The sequence below is a fragment of the Oculina patagonica genome, chromosome 13 (genome assembly GCF_052425735.1).
Source record: "Oculina patagonica isolate OP01 chromosome 13, crgOcupat, whole genome shotgun sequence".
NCBI classification, from domain to species: domain Eukaryota; kingdom Metazoa; phylum Cnidaria; class Anthozoa; order Scleractinia; family Oculinidae; genus Oculina; species Oculina patagonica.
Genome location: NC_135770.1, coordinates 14,677,279 through 14,696,285, shown reverse-complemented (window position 1 = coordinate 14,696,285; position 19,007 = coordinate 14,677,279). Strand labels below are relative to the sequence as shown.

The following is a 19,007-nucleotide window of genomic DNA, read 5'->3' as shown; positions in this document are numbered from 1 at the left end:
GACAAACACACCCACTGAAAAGTAAACGCACACGTAACACCAAATCCCCGTGGATAACTACGAGTTTCAATTTGAAAGGCGGATGAATTTCAGAGACCGGCTTAAGAAAAAAGTTATCAAAACCAAGGATGCGTTCACTTGGAATCAATTTCGGAAGGTCAAAAATCACTAAGTAATTCAGGAAATCAAGTATGCTAAAAATGCCTATTATAATATAGACTGTCCACAGCCCTCCCCTCTATTTTTTCGTGTTTTTTCGATCGATGAGCGCGCGGTGAGAACGGCGAAAGAACTGGACGCCAGCGCAAAACGGAAGAAGCAAGGGGGTGGCCCCTTCCTCCCACGTGCTCGCGCTTCGCGCTCGCTTCGTTTGCTTTTTTGCGTTGAAAAATCGAGAGGCTGTGGACAGTCTAATTATAATACAGTAATGCTTTTGATAATTAACGCAGGACCTGGAAAACTATCAGTGAATTAACATCATGTAAGTTGAATAAAACAGTGATAAATGAAATTCAATACCAGGGACATAAATCGAACAACCAAATTAAAATATCTGAATTGTTGAATATTTTCTTTATTGAGATTGGACCAAGCCTTAGTCGTGACGTGGCTAAAGTTGATACCACTTATCATGAGTTTCTTTGTGCAACTGCCAAAGATTAACTGCCAAAGAGTTTAACTTTGAGGAAATAAAATCAACGCATATTTTGTCTCATTTCAAAACTTTGTAAGTCAAAGGCCACTGGTCTGGATAAAATCTCAGCCAAATTGTTAAGGGAGTGCCCTGATTTAATTGCCGAGTCCCTTACTTTAATATTTAATCAATCTTTATTAACTGGCATTTTTCCCGATGAGTAGAAGTCTGCACGGATAACCGCATTGTACACAAATTCTAGGAAACGAAACGATCCCACATGCATTATTCCCTGGACCGTAATTGATTAACGGGGAAGGTCTTTAAGTGTCACTCTATAGTTGTGCTTCAACACTTCTGTTCTTGTAGAAAAAACGTGAATTGTCAAATTTACGAACGTTGTATAACAATTAAAAACGTGAGTAGCCCAAATCTTACGTCACATAACCAATTAAGAATGTGAGGGGTTCAGCGCTCGAAGGCAACGAAGCTCAAAACGATTAAGAACGCAATTTGTACTGGTATAAGTCTTTAGGCGCTAATATTAATTTAACCTAAAAGACCTAAAATGATTAACAACGCAAATTTGTACTCGTACAAGTCTTTCACACACTAAAACTTTACCAAGGGAATACTTTCCGCTGTGGGTGATCAAAGCGCGTGACTTGTAAAGTGTCACTCTATAGTTCTGCTTCAACACTTCCGTTCTTCTAGAAAAAACATAACTTGTCAAATTTACAAACGTTATTTAGCAATTAAAAACGTGAGTAGCCTAAACCTTACGTGACATAACCAATTAAGAATGTGAGGGGTTCAGCGCTCGAAGGGAACGGAGTTTAAAACGATTAAGAACGCAATTTGTACTGGTACAAGTCTTTAGGCGCTAATATTAATTTAACCTAAAACCATAAACAACGCAAATTTGTACTGGTACAAGTCTTTCACACACTAAAACGTTGCTAATAGTTAACCAAAGGGAACTCATTTCGTGACAATTGATTATTTCTGCTGAATTGCACAATTTAGAATTGCAACATCGTTCAATGCAGATGTGAAGTGATATTTACAAGTGTTTTTGTAGCCTGTTGTGAAATTACTTCCGGTGGAAGCAGTAAACGCTAAAAGTTTTTGCTTATGTTCAGAAGTTTATGCATCGCCATTAGAAAAAAAACAGCAACTGTTTTTACTGGAAATGTAGTCGTTAGAAATAGCATGTGTCGCCGTAAGGTAAAGAATAACGCGAGGAGAAGCGGCTTTTGGTAATATCCAAACGAAAATTTACTTCTCAATGTGGGGTTAAGATTGCGTGACGAGACAAAAGGTAACTCTGTCGTGCGTAACCTTTATCAGGAACCCTGCATTAAGCCGAGTAGAAATCTTTTTAACTCGAAAGGAAATAACTATTTCGATTAAAGGCAAACGTCAAAGTTTACCTTTTTTTCACCAAGCCAAAGTATATGAGTCGCAAAGCGCCCAGCATTTCCTCCGCGGAAATAAAACAAATGCTTGAACTGAAAGACGTTTGAATTCTTCCATGATATGTTCGAACAACAATGGCCAGGATAAACCTTCTACTCATACTAACTTCATGCAAAAAATCGATATCTCGAAGAGATCTTTGATTAGTATAGTATATTCTAAAACAGACTCCAACTGGAAAGAGAGTGTGTTAATCCCGGATATGAAAGATGGTTTTCTTAACTATTTAACATTAATTTAAATAGTTTTTGGCCAGTTCGAGTGAGGTTTATACTTCTAAAAATAATTATTTTATACACATATACATAGTTTATGGGTTTATAGTTTTAAAAAAAGAAATAAAGCAAGTTGACAAGAAAAAAAAAATTAAAATAGTCGAAGGTCCGAAGTCGGAAGTCGGGAGTCAGAAGTCCCTCCTCGGCTTTAGTTTACAACAATTTACGTGCTAACCTCGTGAAAAAAGGTCACCCCGGGGTGGCGGGTTACCTCGCCTACCCGAGTCCCCCCACCTCCATGTAAACATGCCCTAACTTCCGTACCCACTGTTACCTCGTTTCCATGTTTTTTTTTTTTTTCGTTTTTTCGGAAACGAGGCTGATCACATACTACCGAGGGAAACTAAGCACGAGAAGACGGCAAAGATGGAGGACTTCCTTGCCACAGTACGCTCAATTTCTTCTGACAAGAACTACGTACAACTAGCAGATTATTTAAACAGATCTAATGAATTGCTAGCTAAGTATGCAGGCCAGATTGACGCTGCGATTGCATCACTTGATCCAGATCAACATTCATTGGCGTTCATGGCTTTGTTGTGAGTGCAAAACCTTTTCACGAGAGCGTTTCAACGAGCTACGGCTCCTAAGCTCTTCGTGTATAAATAAATTATGTCTAAATAAATTATGTCTGTCTTTTTCCGTTCTGTATGTTAGCAAGATTTCTAAAAATTGAGAAATCTACCTCGTGCGCTTCATATTAATACACCTCATTTGTTGTTAGTAATGTGAAGTTGTTTTTATGTTTTTGTACAGGTTGGTTAAGCTATCCTTACCAAATTATGGAGACTTTGAATTAATCTTCAGCCAGATCCAGCAGTTTATTTCAATTTGCTCAAAGGAACAAATCCAATTTGCTGGAGACAAATGTACGTACCCTTCTTATAGAGAAATTTAGTATTAAATGCTGGCTAATTTTAAATATATTTGTCTTAATAGTTATTTCCATGTTGCTTTTCAGTTGCCCACTTGTGCCATTTTATAACACAATGTTTGGTGGACCTAAAGCAGGTTAGGCTAATCATATGAACTTAAACTAGTTATACCTATCGGTAAGCGCCAACGAGCGAAATACTCATGGTTGTTCATAAGAACAGATACTGAATGGTTTTCTAAAGAACTTAATATATTTGTTTGAAATGACCAAAATATGGTAAGTTGTATTTTAGGCCCGGATCTCCATTGGCCCAGGTTTTAGGTAATACAAGGAGAAAGTGTTATGGTGTTCATAATGACACGGGTTTGACAGATTGATAACTATTTTTTGCAACTGACATTAAAAATGTCACAAAATGTGGACAATAATCGAGGTTTGAATCACTGTTTTTTGCGACATGTGAATGTTTAAAAAATGTTTACGAACACAAAAGGGATAGTTGAATTTCAAGAACTTCTCATAAATCAAATCCGAAAATCAAAACTGCCAAGATTATACGCTTTTGAGTAATCAAAACGGCTCAGATTTCAGTCTTGTCATGTTAATGCAAAACTCAATTCCCAAGCGAAAAATATGCAGAATGTGAATAGAAACCAAAACCAAAATGGACAAGGAATATGTGGAGACAGAATTTTTATTCAAGTAAACATTAAATTTGCTGTTAGAAGCAAAAATTTTTAATTTTCTTGCGTGTATGACATGAAGTAATTCTAGTGAGTGCCGCTTTGTATTGATTTTAATCCTTTGAGCGAATATATGTGCAGCTTTGATTTGCGTGCCAACCACAATATAAACTTTAATTGGTTTGGGATGAAATCACCGGTTAAAATTGCTATAAACAAAACAACACTTAAAGGTCGCATTTACCTGACCATGGCATTCTCGTAAGTCAAGAAAACTCCATTTGAAATCAGCAGTTCGCTCTTGATTTTCGTGTCTCTCTTAAGAAATCAAAGGACTCCAAAGTCAAAAGATTATTTCTTCGCTTTTAAGACCTTGATGTTCATTTTCTCGGCGGTCGGGTTTTCTGTAGGGTATTCTCTTTCTATTAAGAGTTCCATAAAGGTGTATTTATCGCAAAAAAAGGAGTGAATGCTGGACTGCACGGACGCCATTTTGGTCATTTGCTTCAGAGCAAGAAGAGAGACTGGAAACTAGTTTGGAAGAACAATACAACCCGATTATGGGGTTTTACTTACACCCAAATATAGTTTAAAAAGTCTCTTACGCAGAAGTTGAGATTTTTTCTGCTATACACGTTGCTCTATGATTCTACCGCCAAGTCAGCCTCGCCTCTTTGTTTGGCTGCCTGGTTGGCAATAAGTAACAGCTGACTTTGTATAAAGAGTGATGACCTGGGCTGAGAGTCCTGTATAAAGAGTGATGACCTGGGCTGAGAGTCCTGTATAAAGAGTGATGACCTGGGCTGAGAGTCCAGTATAAAGAGTGATGACCTGGGCTGAGAGTCCAGTATAAAGAGTGATGACCTGGGCTGAGAGTCCCTGTGGGATGAGTGATGACCTGGGCTGGAGTCCTGTATAAGAGTGAGCCTGGGCTGGAGTCCTGCATAAGAGTGATGACCTGGGCTGAGGTCCTGTATAAGAGTGATGACCTGGGCTGAGAGTCCTGTATGGTGATGACCTGGGCTGGGTCCCTGTAGGGATGAGTGATGACCTGGGCTGAGAGTCCAGTATAAAGAGTGATGACCTGGGCTGAGAGTCCTGTAAATGCTTGTGGGAGTACATGTATAAGGGGGACCCAATAAACAGATTGGAGGGGAGTGAATGCTGCCAGCACCACTGAATATAATGGTAATTTCAAGGTTGATTAAGGGGGGTAGACCCTAAACTACGAAATGGTTGTTTCGGATGACTTCTAACTGTCACATCTTGGGCTCCCTTATTTAGAAGCAAAATCTGCAGGGTTGTAGCTAAGGGCTGGCTGCCACTTAGGGTGTCACGAAAACGAAGACCCTCGAAAACAAAGACCCAAGACCCATCTTAGTTTTTGTAATTACGAAAACTAAGACCCCCCAAAAGCAATAAAAAATAGAAAAATTATCAATATTAATGTGTTTTTAAAGACGAGAAGACTTGCGCAGCATAAAAAAGAAACAACAATTTTAAACAAAAACACGATTATTATTTTAAGTTCTTGATTGTATTTTATATTAGAGGGCCACTGGTTTGTCAGTTTTTTTTACTGTTATGTGTTAACCCTCTATAAATAAAGTTGATTATTATTATTATTATTACGAATAGATCAACACGGTCGACTCACTGTGTGCCAATCGTGGGTGATCATTTTAATTAACGCTATTTTGGGCTACTTTTATACACTCCGAAGGCCTAAATAAATAACGAACACAGACCAATGCAGGAAGACTGATTGTTTTTAGGCAAGAGTGCGAGCTTTTCTTCCTTTTGTCTCGCAGATTTAGAACCCGAGGGTTGTGCAACATACAGTTCAACCCTCATTCTTTTATAACCAAATGTCTTTTCCTTCATAGATCACATAGATTTTGTAGTTTGCTTCTGGAATGGTAGTGTCCAGTCTTTAAAGAGCAAAATGAAAATTAAACAATGTTCCCTGTGCTTAGAAAGTTTGTTTATGCTCGCCCTCGGTTTTCGTGATTACGGAAACTAAGACCCCATCTGATCAGTATCAGTCTCCCATGTGTCTAGAATGTGATACGTCTGTTGCTAATGAACAGTGATGAATTTGCCTCTTTTAAAAATAAAATAGAATACTAACAGTAAACACCCGCATATAAGAACAAATGGATTAAGAACAACAGGCTGAAATTTGGCCAATAAAGCCCCATTTTTAGTGCAGAATGCACTATTGTGATGGTTTGTTGGGGCTTTTATCCGCCAACCCGCTAGTGCGCTAACATGTAAACTTTAATAGTCAATTAATTAATTAATATCAATTAATTAATTATTCCATTGGAGGGGGGTTGGGGTGGGAGCACCCGACCATACCCCCCAAGTAAAACTTGGAGCACGTCTACGTTACTTTTATATGAAGATCTCAAAGGTTAGGATATATTTGTTTCAGTATAACCTTTTCTCTCCTTGTGGTACTACTCAACGTAATTTACACCAAATGCATGCGCAGATTAGTCTATGTTGTTTTCTGGAACTATCATGAACATCGCTTGTATTGCGTGTTTGGGGTAGGCTTCCTGCAGACTTCTTGGTGCCAAGTAAAAACCGCAAATTAATTAAATTAGATTTTGAGACTTTCACAGCGCTTTCGTAATTAGGTATGCAAAAACTTGCACCGGGATTTTTGGCGTGAACACCTGATAACCAGGAAACAAATATCCTAGCTGTACTGCGTTTTAAAAAACCTGTCGAAAAATATGTTTTTTGATTAGATTTGTTTCTTTAGTTTTTGAGAATCGTCTTTTGTGCAGTCTAAACCGTAACTTAATTAAATTAAACAAATGTCATCGATGTCGCCGTAAAACAAACAAAAAACAAAAGTTTCATGTTATCGCATTTTCAAGGAAGACAAAAGTATTTTGTTACAAACGAACAAAAGTGTCGTGTTACGTTTGCAAAGATTAGCGTAAGGAACATCTGGGAAAGAATACAAGTAGCCTGTGAACAGTTTTTCCGAAAGTAAAATAAAGCAAATAAACACGAACATATATAAAACATCATACTTTCAATTGTTCCATATTGCATTCTGCACTTACCAAATCATCGAGATTTTTATAAGAACAAGATCAGCCTGAAAAATTCAGCATGTTCTTATAAAATGGAAAAGGTGTCATAATTACATAAAAAACAAATGATTTTATTCATCATTACCTACTGTATAATGAAGGACAGCCAGTCATCTCGTCTATAGGCTCAATGATACAGTATTCACTGTGATAATTAAAATCAAAGAATATATATTAATTTATGCTAATTTTACATCTAGGGGCATTTTTGGGCAGTATTACTAATTTAAAAATTTAAGAACATTTTAAGAACACTTTGAGGCTGAATTGTCACTAAGCACCCATTAAATAAGAACCTGATCAGCCTGACCTCCGAAATCATGTGTTCTTATATGCGGGTGTTTACTGTAACGCTAGCAATTTCAAGTGACCCCTAAAAACTTTACGACGCCTAATTTATTTACACCTTGCTACTTACGGCCAATCGGAATTCACACAGAAGAACACAAAATTCGGTGTGATTACCTCTGTTTAGTGCTTTGCAAAACTTTGTTAACTGCCGACAGAAAGTCATGCCAAAGTAATATTGAAGTTGTGTGACATTTTTTAACATTTATCACTATAAGCAATTTCTTTCTGCTCATAAATTGACCATATTTTGCTTCTTTGGTTTAGAATACTCAAATCCAATCTTAAAACTTCAAATACAACAATTTCCCTTGTGACTAGAAAGCTTCCTGTTGCTCTCCCTTTGGGTCTTATTTTAAGTAATTGCTTATCGTGCCTATGTTTTGATGTGTGGCAATGTAAAATAGTTTTTTTTTTTGGAATTCTGCATACTTTTTTTTATGTCAGTCAGTTTCTGACTGCTTCATAGTGGAATAAGTGCTTTAGAATTCAATTTGCTGTGCTACCCACTAGCCACTGTTTGTAATTAAACATGGCATATGCAGGCGCTTTTGTCCTCTTTCTAAAGACATGACTTTCTACCATTACTAGTTTAGATATTTGTTTCAGTGTTCAAATATTTGTGGCCCGAAATTTTACTTAATATCGCAAAATGAGCAGAAATATTTCCTAAATTTTCATTGCTATAAAATTATTCAAAATGTTGAAAACTTAAATTTTAGTCTTTCAAAATCCCATTTAAAAATAGTTTTCATCAAAGTTACATTTTGGGGTGAATGAAAGCCATATGAGATTTAAAGGACAAAACTCATCAAAATCGTTTTTCAGAGGGGCCTGCAGGGGTAAAATGGGAACTGGTATTTGGGTAAATTTTCACTGAGAAAGTGGAGTTTGGGTCACTGGGACTGGGAATCGCAAACTGGGACTGGTTTTGGAAAGTTTGGGAAAACAATAGGCTGGGAAAGTTCCAGATGAGACTTTGAGCTGGGAAACAAACTGCAGTTTAAAATAACTCAAACTACCCTGCAATACATGTACTGGTGGTATTGAAAAAAGATGGTAGATTATGTACCTTTGTTGCGTTTTAGCCAATGAGAGGGATAAGAATGATGTGTATTGCAATACAAAAGGCCCAGCAAATGCCTACACAACTGACATCAATTCACACAGATCTTGCACAGGTAAGAAAAGTTGTAAAGTAAAGAGTAAAATATTTTAAGATGCAAACTTCTCTCTAAATTGCATTTTAGCGAATTGGTCAAGTCAGTGAAAACTAACGTTGTACATTTGTATATGAGGGTAAATGGAGTTTATCTGAGGCTTAATGGAATTTACCCTTGTAAAAATTTTACCGCGATCGCGCCGCGAATCGCGGCGCGTTTTTGGCCGCTGCGATTGGCGATCGCGCCGCGATTGAGCTTGGATCGCGCCGCGATTCGTGCCGCGATTCGCGCCGCGTTTTTGGCCGCCGCGATTCTCGCATCGCGGCGCAATGGGTCGGGAATCGCGCCGCGATTTGGCTTAAATCGCGCCGCGATCGCGCCTAAATCTATATATTTAAAAACAATTATCTTGGCGTTTTGCATACCGACAAAACAAACACACAGACTGTATCGAAACAACATCATTTATTTACGGAAACTTACAGAAAAAGACGGCCAGTTTCGCTGCCGAGCACAATTAAATTTCGCAAAGCCGCGAACTATCTCTTGCATCTGCGAAGAAGCCGAACCGTCGAAGATGCGCTTTCTTTTCCCCAAAGCTTTTTTAAATAATACAACATTTAAGTCCCAAGCATCAACAGGTACAACTTTGCATTGAATGGTCCTTACCGTCAAAATGTTTTCCTCTTTCCACTGTTCGAGTTTTGCATTTTTTTTATATTCACAGTTTAGCTGTAGTTCAGTCAACAAAGTCCATGACGAAGCGACGAAGCGACGAAGCTGTCGCTCGAATTAACAAAACAAATTCTAGCAGTTTTCACAGAGACGCTTTTCCCTCAAGTTAGGTCGCTTCTAAACTCTTGTTATTCAGAAGCAGCTAAAAAAGAACACATTTTTCCAGTCCTGATTGTGAAGAGAAAACATACCAACTTTCTCGAAATAAAATTTCTTTTCTGCTTGCGATGGCGTAGCGATTGCGTGTACTATGCACTACGTGACCTAACTCAGCCAATCGTAACGCTCAGTTCACGACACCTTGCGGCAAAAGGCGGGAAAGGACTTCGATGTGTGTGGTCTACGATCGTGGTCTACGGGAAGGTAAATATAAAGCTCTAAAAAAAGCTCATTCTGACAGCCTCTTCGGAGCCACAATTTAATTAAATGCCATATAGAGGATTTTTCAATGCAAAAAACGCAATTGCAGCGAATTCCTGATTGTATTTGCATTTGAAGAAAATGGCCGACAGAAATTTGTCATTGGATTGCTCAAAGGTATTAAGGTTCCTCAAAGATAAGAAAAGAAAGAAACAAAGTGTTTGAAAAGATTAAAAAACGGACTGTTAAGAAATAAAAATTCTTATCTTTTAATTTATCTTTACTCATTATCACGCGCCGCTTTGTCGCGCCAGTTCGTCTAGACTAAAACTAAATAAAACTTTTCTCGTGGGAATCACGTCCTCACAGCTCACCGTCACGTAATAAAATGTTTTTCGACATTTTAAATCAAACTAGTTTTATAACTACTTTGATTAGTACTTAAAGTTTATTTCATCAATACAAGTCATGATTTGCGTTACGACCACAGCATGATTTGTGAGAGTTTCAAAGCATATTGACTTTCTCCCGGTGATCGAGAAGTGAGTTCTCGCCGGGAACACTTCCCGAGATTTATTCCAGCCCCCCAAATCGCGGTGCGGTGGTAATCAATCGCGCCGCGATCGCGGCAATCGTGGCGCGATCGCGACATTCGCGGCGCGATCGCAACTATCGCGGCGCGTTCGCGTTCATTTACAATCGCGTCACGCACGATCGCGTCGCGATGACAACAAATCGCGGCGCGATCGCGTCAGTCGCGGCGCGATCGCGCCAATCGCGGCGCGATCGCGGTAACATTTTTACAAGGGTAGGCAAGGCTTTTTTTAAACTTTTTTTATTGAAATTTCACAAACTACTTAATACAAAACTAATACCAGTACACTTAATTTCAATATGTGACCTCTCACGCGAAAACGTACACTATGGCTTTTCCGTTCTTACATGGAAAACCGTGCACAAGCCGTTCATCATCCGTTCCGAAAAAATTTCCATACGTGCGCACGGCAAAGGTCATCCATTCAGAAAGAAATTACATCTGTGCAAGCGGCTTGAGTCATCCGTTCCGGAAAAATTTGCATCCGTTCGAGTGGTTTGAGTCAACCGTTCAGTGAAAAAATTACATCCGTGCGAGCGGGAAAGGTCATCCGTTCTCAGACGGCTTGGTATTCATTCAGAAAAACGTTAAGCTGTTTAAAGTCTTAAGGTATACGTAGTTATGTGTTCAGGATTTTTCCTCTGAGGTTTTTTTTCTTGGAATCGTCATTATTTTAGCTACTTAAGTACTTGTCGTGATGCTACAAATTATAGACAAGTCTCATCAGCGCGTGCCGAAAGATGAAAAATTTATCTCGCAAAAAAGTTTATCTTAATGAATGTTCACAGCGCATCATATAAACCAAACTCGTTCCCGAGGTTGCATTTAAACTTTCATAACAAACATTTGACCGTTTAAATCACCGATTTATGCCAAATAGAACCAGAGATTTTATTATTTTAGCTACTTGCTATATTATTCACGAAAACTTAATTTTTGATTTCTTTTGTTTAATTACCGACGGGGTGTTCATTAGGCATCGGAGATAGGAGAATTCTCCTTCTACTACGTAAAATTCTCTGACTGAATTTCAAAGGCCTCTACCTACTTTTTTATTAGGATGCAGAACCTTTAAATATCATTTTCCGGTTTCTTTACACTATTCTCCTGCTATTACAATTCTTAATGAAAACCCTGTATTGTATGTACAGTTTACAATCAGGGCCTTATTGCAAACAAAGGATATTATTCACGTAAACATTTAATTGTTTCTATCTTCTGTTTAATCAGCACATACTTTGTGTCAACTAAGCTTGTTAACTTGAAGCCACACCAATTTGCATGCGGTGGCGTCCTGCTAGTTTTGAAACTGGACAGGTTGGCTACATACATACATACATACATAGCTTTTTGTTAAGGCAGGTCTTGTAGGGCAACCATAAAGGCTGGTGTGGACCTGCCATTAAATAATACACTAACAAAACATATAACTATTAATGAAAAAGAAATATAAAAAGAGAATTAAAAATATATGAAGTCAGAATTCTTGGAATTAATCAAGCAGGCCTCTTTCTCAAACTGAGAATGAATCTCGCCGGTTTCGGCCACCCAAAAGTGCACATGAGATTTCTTGCTTGCACAGTCCAACTGTAGAAGTCACAATACAAAGACAAGTGAGCCGTTGAGGTTTTGGGAACTTGCCAAACAGCACGCCAACAAAAATTCCCTTTATTTGACCCAGGAAGTGTGTTCAAGGATTATGATCTGGTAACCGAGTGCAAAGTCTTGAAGAGAAGTTGGAGGACCTGTATAGTCTGTCTTTAAAGTATTGGCTCACAAAACATATCCAAGACTCGGTTGCGAATAACATCGGTGGTCGCTCAAAGATATTCAGGAACATTTTTTGAATTGCACTGTAAACTTAAATTTTAGAGTGATTCTTAACAAGAGTTTGGCGTTTTATCAAACTCTAGATAATATATAATAATCTTTTTTCTAATGAACGACTCAAATTCAATTGACTGCCATTCAATACAAATCTGTTTCGTAGGCCACCATAAAGGTGACCCACTCTTCAGTTAAACAGCATGTACACTAGTTTGTTACAGTCTACATCATTGTTTTGATCACGCTGTTAACCATTACAATTTAAATTTTACACTGTAGAGCACGCGGGCACGCTCAGTTGTCATATCAGAGCTTAAAAAGCATCACTAATTGCTCGTGCTAAAATTAGTGTATGATATTCTATATTAAACCTTAAAATTAAACTTTAAAATAAATTTTTGCCTGTGCCTACACATAGAAATAAGCTCGTTCCGCTTATTAAGAGTTGCCATATGTGGCCAACAAATTAGAAAAAATTTCTCAGTAGTACACAGGTCACAACGTTTTGAAGTGTTCGTGTACGGTTTGGCCTTAGCGAGAACTTTCCAGGTAACATTAAAATCCTTGTCCTCCTCTTTGAGCTTCCATATGTATTTGCTTAGCTCAGTTTCCTTTTTTCGCTTTTCATGTCTGAAGGGCATCTGATGGTTCGCGTATCTCGCCTTAAAATTGTTGGCTGTGAGGCCGATGTACCTTTGAAAAAGCAAGGACGGACAACTTCTGACGGTAAAAGAGTTAAAAATTTAAAAATTTAAATTTTTAACTCTTTTACCGTCAGAAGTTGTCCGTCCTTGCTTTTTCAAACGTTTTTAAATTCATTCTTGTGGTGAGGCTTGGACTGTGAATCTACATGATCCTCCTGACGCAGTGGCATTCTTTGTTGGCTTGAGGCATTTCATAACTGTTTTATATATATATATATATATATATATATATATATATATAACTTCAGGTGGGTTTCACACTGATAAATCCAGAATCGTGCTCAACAATGAAGGAGCGGTAATAACAGTGATTTTCTACTCAGTATCGTTTCATATGGGCTTTAATACAGGTCTGTTTCGTAGACCAACAAAGAGTTGATCCACTCATCAGTTAAATTCCATATACACTGTCGCATCGCTAGGGTTTATATACATCAATGGTGTGATCGTTACAAAATTCAAACTTAAAAAACAATAGTAATATACATTTGTAAGCTTATGATTGGTCCTTGAGGACGCGATTGAATTTAAGAAGAAATTTTCGCTTGTGCCTGCAAGTTGATACAAGCTCATTGCGTTTGTTAAGAGTTGCCATGTCCGGTTTATATAAAATGTAGAATTTCTCGGTATTACATAGATTACCTCGTTTGGAAAGATTAGTGTAAGATTTGGCCTTGGCTAGAATTTTCCACGTGATTTTAAAGTCTTTCTTTTGATCTTTCAGCTGCCATAAATGTTTGCTTAGTTCAGTGTCATTCTTTTTGTTTTCATGTTTAAATGACATTTGGTGATGTCGCCATCTCGTTTTGAACTCCGTGGCGGTGAGGCATACGTACGTCTCAGTGCTTTCAGCTGTGGTGATTGTGGCTTAGCCTGTGGTGATTGTGGCTTGGCTTCTTTGAAGAAGCAACAGCACCCTACCAAGAAGCATTGCAGAAAAGTGGTTATTCATACACCCTCAAATTCAACCCACCACAACAGCAGTCACCCGAACCAGACACCAGCAAGAGAAAGAGGCAGCGAAACATAATATGGTTCAACCCACCATATAGTAAAAATGTACAAACCAACATAGGAACTGCTTCCCACCCAACCACAAATTAAGAAAACTTTTGAACAAAAATAATGTTAAGCTGAGTTACAGTTGTTCACCAAATGTAAAACAAATCATCGATGGACACAACAAAACCGTTTTAAGACAGAACACGCCTCCTGAGGAAACAACACAACCAAAACATGTAACTGCCGCCAGCCAGAAAAATGCCCTTTGGAAGGAGAATGCTTGGTCAAGGAGGTAGTATACCAAGCCACAATCACCACAGCTGAAAGCACTGAGACGTACGTAGGCCTCACCGCCACGGAGTTCAAAACGAGATGGCGACATCACCAAATGTCATTTAAACATGAAAACAAAAAGAATGACACTGAACTAAGCAAACATTTATGGCAGCTGAAAGATCAAAAGAAAGACTTTAAAATCACGTGGAAAATTCTAGCCAAGGCCAAATCTTACACTAATCTTTCCAAACGATGTAATCTATGTAATACCGAGAAATTCTACATTTTATATAAACCGGACATGGCAACTCTTAACAAACGTAATGAGCTTGTATCAACTTGCAGGCACAAGCGAAAATTTCTTCTTAAATTCAATCGCGTCCTCAAGGACCAATCATAAGCTTACAAATGTATATTACTATTGTTTTTTAAGTTTGAATTTTGTAACGATCACACCATTGATGTATATAAACCCTAGCGATGCGACAGTGTATATGGAATTTAACTGATGAGTGGATCAACTCTTTGTTGGTCTACGAAACAGACCTGTATTAAAGCCCATATGAAACGATACTGAGTAGAAAATCACTGTTATATATATATATATATATATATATATATATATATATAAATATATATATATATAATTTTCCACACGCATCTTTTGTGTGTATAGGTCTTGCTTCAAGTTCAAATAAAAATTAACACAAATGAAGTTATGACACACTTTTTACGATCACCTATATTTCGGCCGGTTTACCGGCCTTCCTCAACTATATATATATATATATAGTTCAGTGTGTGATAAGGCGTCATTGAGGCAAACTTCTAACTGTTCCAGCTTTAATTTACACAACGTTTCGGCCTTCGGCCTTCTTCAGATGTGGAACTTACTATTTACAAGATTAAAAAATAAAATGTTAAAAATCCTAAAAAGTTTACAAATTCACATAAATTTATACTAGAGCAGAAACAAAATAATTACATAATACCATACAAACTTAAATAATAGATTACATAACAGGTTAAACTTGGATAAAAGATTGCATAACAAGGTAATGATGACTTACAAGAACGCGAGAATGATAGGATAACAACAATATGTAGCAAAAGCCTTAATTACTAGCCGTACAACAGTGTCTAATTACGTGTTGTATCGGACGCGATTTTTCGATCTAAATTCGCGTCTTTTGTTAAGACCGTGAGGATTGAGTGTAAATAGCTGCGAGGTCCAATAGGCCTCTCTAGTTAGTAATAACTTGTCAATAAAAGCAGCGTCCCCTTGGCTAGTAATTTGCTCGATTATAATAAAGCTTATTTCGGAAATTTCGTGCCTTGCGCAATTAAAATGAACCGCAAGCTCGCACGTCTTTTTGTTGGTAAGCATGGATGATTTATGATTACGAAAGCGAACTTTAAATTCCGTGGTTGTTGATCCTACATACTGTAATTTGCATTTATTGCAAGAGGCCAAGTAAACAACGTTTTTAGATGTGCACGACAATTTCTGATTTATCTTGTAAACTCGGCCTGTGGAAAAGCTTTTAAATTCAGAATCATGGATTAAAAAATTTTTACAAAGATCACATCGAGTAGAACATTTAAAACATCCTCCCATTTCCCTCTCTGCCTGGTTTGCCCCATTGTCGGAGCGGAATTTAGATGGTGCTAAAATATCTTTGAGGTTTTTGGTACGGCGATATGCTGGAAAAATCGATTTAGGTGGAAAAATTTCAAGTAACTCGGGCGACGATCTTAAAAGATGAGCATGCTTATTAATGACCCTCTGAATGTCAGGCAGGATAGGATTGTAGTCAAGGACTAACGGAAAAACCCTTTTGTCAGGCTTAACCTTTTTCTTAACATAATGTTCTACTCGATGTGATCTTTGTAAAAATTTTTTAATCCATGATTCTGAATTTAAAAGCTTTTCCACAGGCCGAGTTTACAAGATAAATCAGAAATTTTCGTGCACATCTAAAAACGTTGTTTACTTGGCATCTTGCAATAAATGCAAATTACAGTATGTAGGATCAACAACCACGGAATTTAAAGTTCGCTTTCGTAATCATAAATCATCCATGCTTACCAACAAAAAGACGTGCGAGCTTGCGGTTCATTTTAATTGCGCAAGGCACGAAATTTCCGAAATAAGCTTTATTATAATCGAGCAAATTACTAGCCAAGGGGACGCTGCTTTTATTGACAAGTTATTACTAACTAGAGAGGCCTATTGGACCTCGCAGCTATTTACACTCAATCCTCACGGTCTTAACAAAAGACGTGAATTTAGATCGAAAAATCGCGTCCGATACAACACGTAATTAGACACTATTGTACGGCTAGTAATTAAGGCTTTTGCTACATATTGTTGTTATCCTATCATTCTCGCGTTCTTGTAAGTCATCATTACCTTGTTATGCAATCTTTTATCCAAGTTTAACCTGTTATGTAATCTATTATTTAAGTTTGTATGGTATTATGTAATTATTTTGTTTCTGCTCTAGTATAAATTTATGTGAATTTGTAAACTTTTTAGGATTTTTAACATTTTATTTTTTAATCTTGTAAATAGTAAGTTCCACATCTGAAGAAGGCCGAAGGCCGAAACGTCGTGTAAATTAAAGCTGGAACAGTTAGAAGTTTGCCTCAATGACGCCTTATCACACACTGAACTAAAATTACATTGAAGCACCGTATCTCTCTAGATCCTTCTACTGGAAGTCATCGTTTGGTAAACCCATATTATTCTGCATATATATATATATATATATATATATATATATATATATATATATATATATATATATATATATATATATATATATAAATATAATTTATGCTCTTTATTTGACAAAAACGTTTTTTACAACGCATACATACAGTACATTACAGCTTATAACATAAATTGAACTTAAAACAAATTACTGATTGCTGCACTAATTACACTATTAGGAAAAAAAACCAATTATATCACAACGGAAAGTAAAACTAGACAATTACAACATGCATCAATTGATAGAAAGAAACAGAGAAACCGGAGTATGTAAGCTTAACTAGTTATATATTAATTTAAAAAAGGTACAACCTTCTCCCAATTTGATAGGTCTTGATAGGTGTATTAATAGTTTATCTCTTTTAGTGTCTATTATCTTTTCAATTTTTATAATGCACTGCACACGCAGCTGAAACAATGAAAACATTGGTAAGAGCTTCTTTTGTCTACAATAAAATAAAGTTTGTTTCCCTAAGATCAAAAGGTGATAAACTAGCTTGCAATCGTCCCTATTTCCTGTTATTCCGAGTATTATTTTTTGACCAGTTGGTTTATTAAGAACAATGCCTAGGGAATTAACCCTAGTGGTGAAAGCTTCCCAGAATGATTTCACATATTCGCAATCCACAAAGAGGTGCTCAAGGGTTTCGCTCTCCAAGCCACAAAAGGTGCAGAGAGGAGTGGCAGATATTTTCATCTTAAAAAGAGCTGAATTGGTGAAAAGAATTCTATGAAGTATTTTGAGTTGAAACGCTCTAGTTCTCGTATCAGTTGTCGAGTTGAATGGAGTTTTATAGATGTTTGCCCAGTCCAGATTGTTTTCAGAAAAGATAGCTGTAAACTTGGCCTTGCTTGTTGGCTCTGTTGTTCTCTTGGTCACAAGTTTTTTTGTAAATTATTTGTTTACTAATTAAAGTTTGAATTTCAACCACATTATTTTGAAACATTTGAGTTGAAACGCTCTAGTTCTCGTATCAGTTGTCGAGTTGAATGGAGTTTTATAGATGTTTGCCCAGTCCAGATTGTTTTCAGAAAAGATAGCTGTAAACTTGGCCTTGCTTGTTGGCTCTGTTGTTCTCTTGGTCACAAGTTTTTTTGTAAATTATTTGTTTACTAATTAAAGTTTGAATTTCAACCACATTATTTTCATCAAGCTTGACACGTGGCTGATCGGAATAAAGATTCCTTGGCTTTGTGGGTTGAGAAGATGAACTGATATTGCGCGTCTTAATCATCCTTCCTGCAAGGGAGGGAGTGAACGATTCCCAACCAAAGAAAGTAATTAGCCGTTGTTAACGTTGCATGTTTCTTTCTGCTTCAACTCATTAAAACCAAGGAAGTTTCCTGACTCAGTTAGCATATATATTCTGGTCAGACAAGTTTGTACGTGGCCAAAGATTGAACAAGTTTATTTTTATTATACTACCACAATACGTCGCAGATCAAATGTTTTCATTGGTTATATCACTTCTGTTTTTATTCCGTTCCGGGAATAATTTATCACATGCAATGCTAACGCCTCAAAAAAATTAATGTCACGTTAAAATGTTGTTGCTGAGATGCTGCAAATTGCATTTGGGCAACCAGCTTTTAAAAAAATTAAAGGCCCTTGCCCAAGAAAAAACCGCCGGACAATCCAGGAAAAAATAAAAGTATAGGGCATTATTTTTATAAATTCGAGAAACGAAAAAAAAAATCCCTCCAAATAACTGTCTTCTGATTGATAAAATTGACGACACCAAATCTGCCAGACTTAACTTAATTACGCATGCAAATTTATATGACTTCAAAATTTTCGAAGCTTTGGAATTAATGCATTTCTTTCCTACATCTTAAGGTTACTGTAGACCTTCAGGGGTGTCTTCCGGAAAATCGATCATACGCGCGTTTCTTTTTACAAAACCTTGAAAAAGTATATATCACTGTAAAGCTTATAGAATGTAGAATCTAAAGAAATAATTATTTTAAAGATTAGGTCTAATGGTAAGCTCGCGCAAGCCTTAAACCGCAAAACTGACCGTGTTTGCTAAATTGAATTACCTGCTTTCGTGTTCGCACATACGACCAAACAAACTGCACAGTGTCAATCAGCAGGAAATTGACTACAAAAGTGTGTGAGGCTTTTTGGATATTCCTATTGGTTGCTGAGAAAATCTATTG

The 19,007-nt window shown here is 37.1% G+C and overlaps 1 protein-coding gene across 1 annotated transcript in view; it reads left to right on the top strand.

Annotated features, from left to right (window-relative positions):
- Nucleotides 1-2,732: 2,732 nt before the first annotated feature.
- Nucleotides 2,733-19,007, top strand: part of LOC144637244 (COP9 signalosome complex subunit 3-like) — a 98,624-nt gene continuing 82,349 nt past the window's right edge. The window contains exons 1-4 of the mRNA XM_078496377.1: nucleotides 2,733-2,927; nucleotides 3,145-3,257; nucleotides 3,350-3,399; nucleotides 8,498-8,590. Of these exons, the coding sequence (XP_078352503.1) occupies nucleotides 2,755-2,927; nucleotides 3,145-3,257; nucleotides 3,350-3,399; nucleotides 8,498-8,590 (429 nt within the window). The 5' untranslated portion in view covers nucleotides 2,733-2,754. The remainder of the gene's footprint in view (nucleotides 2,928-3,144; nucleotides 3,258-3,349; nucleotides 3,400-8,497; nucleotides 8,591-19,007) is intronic.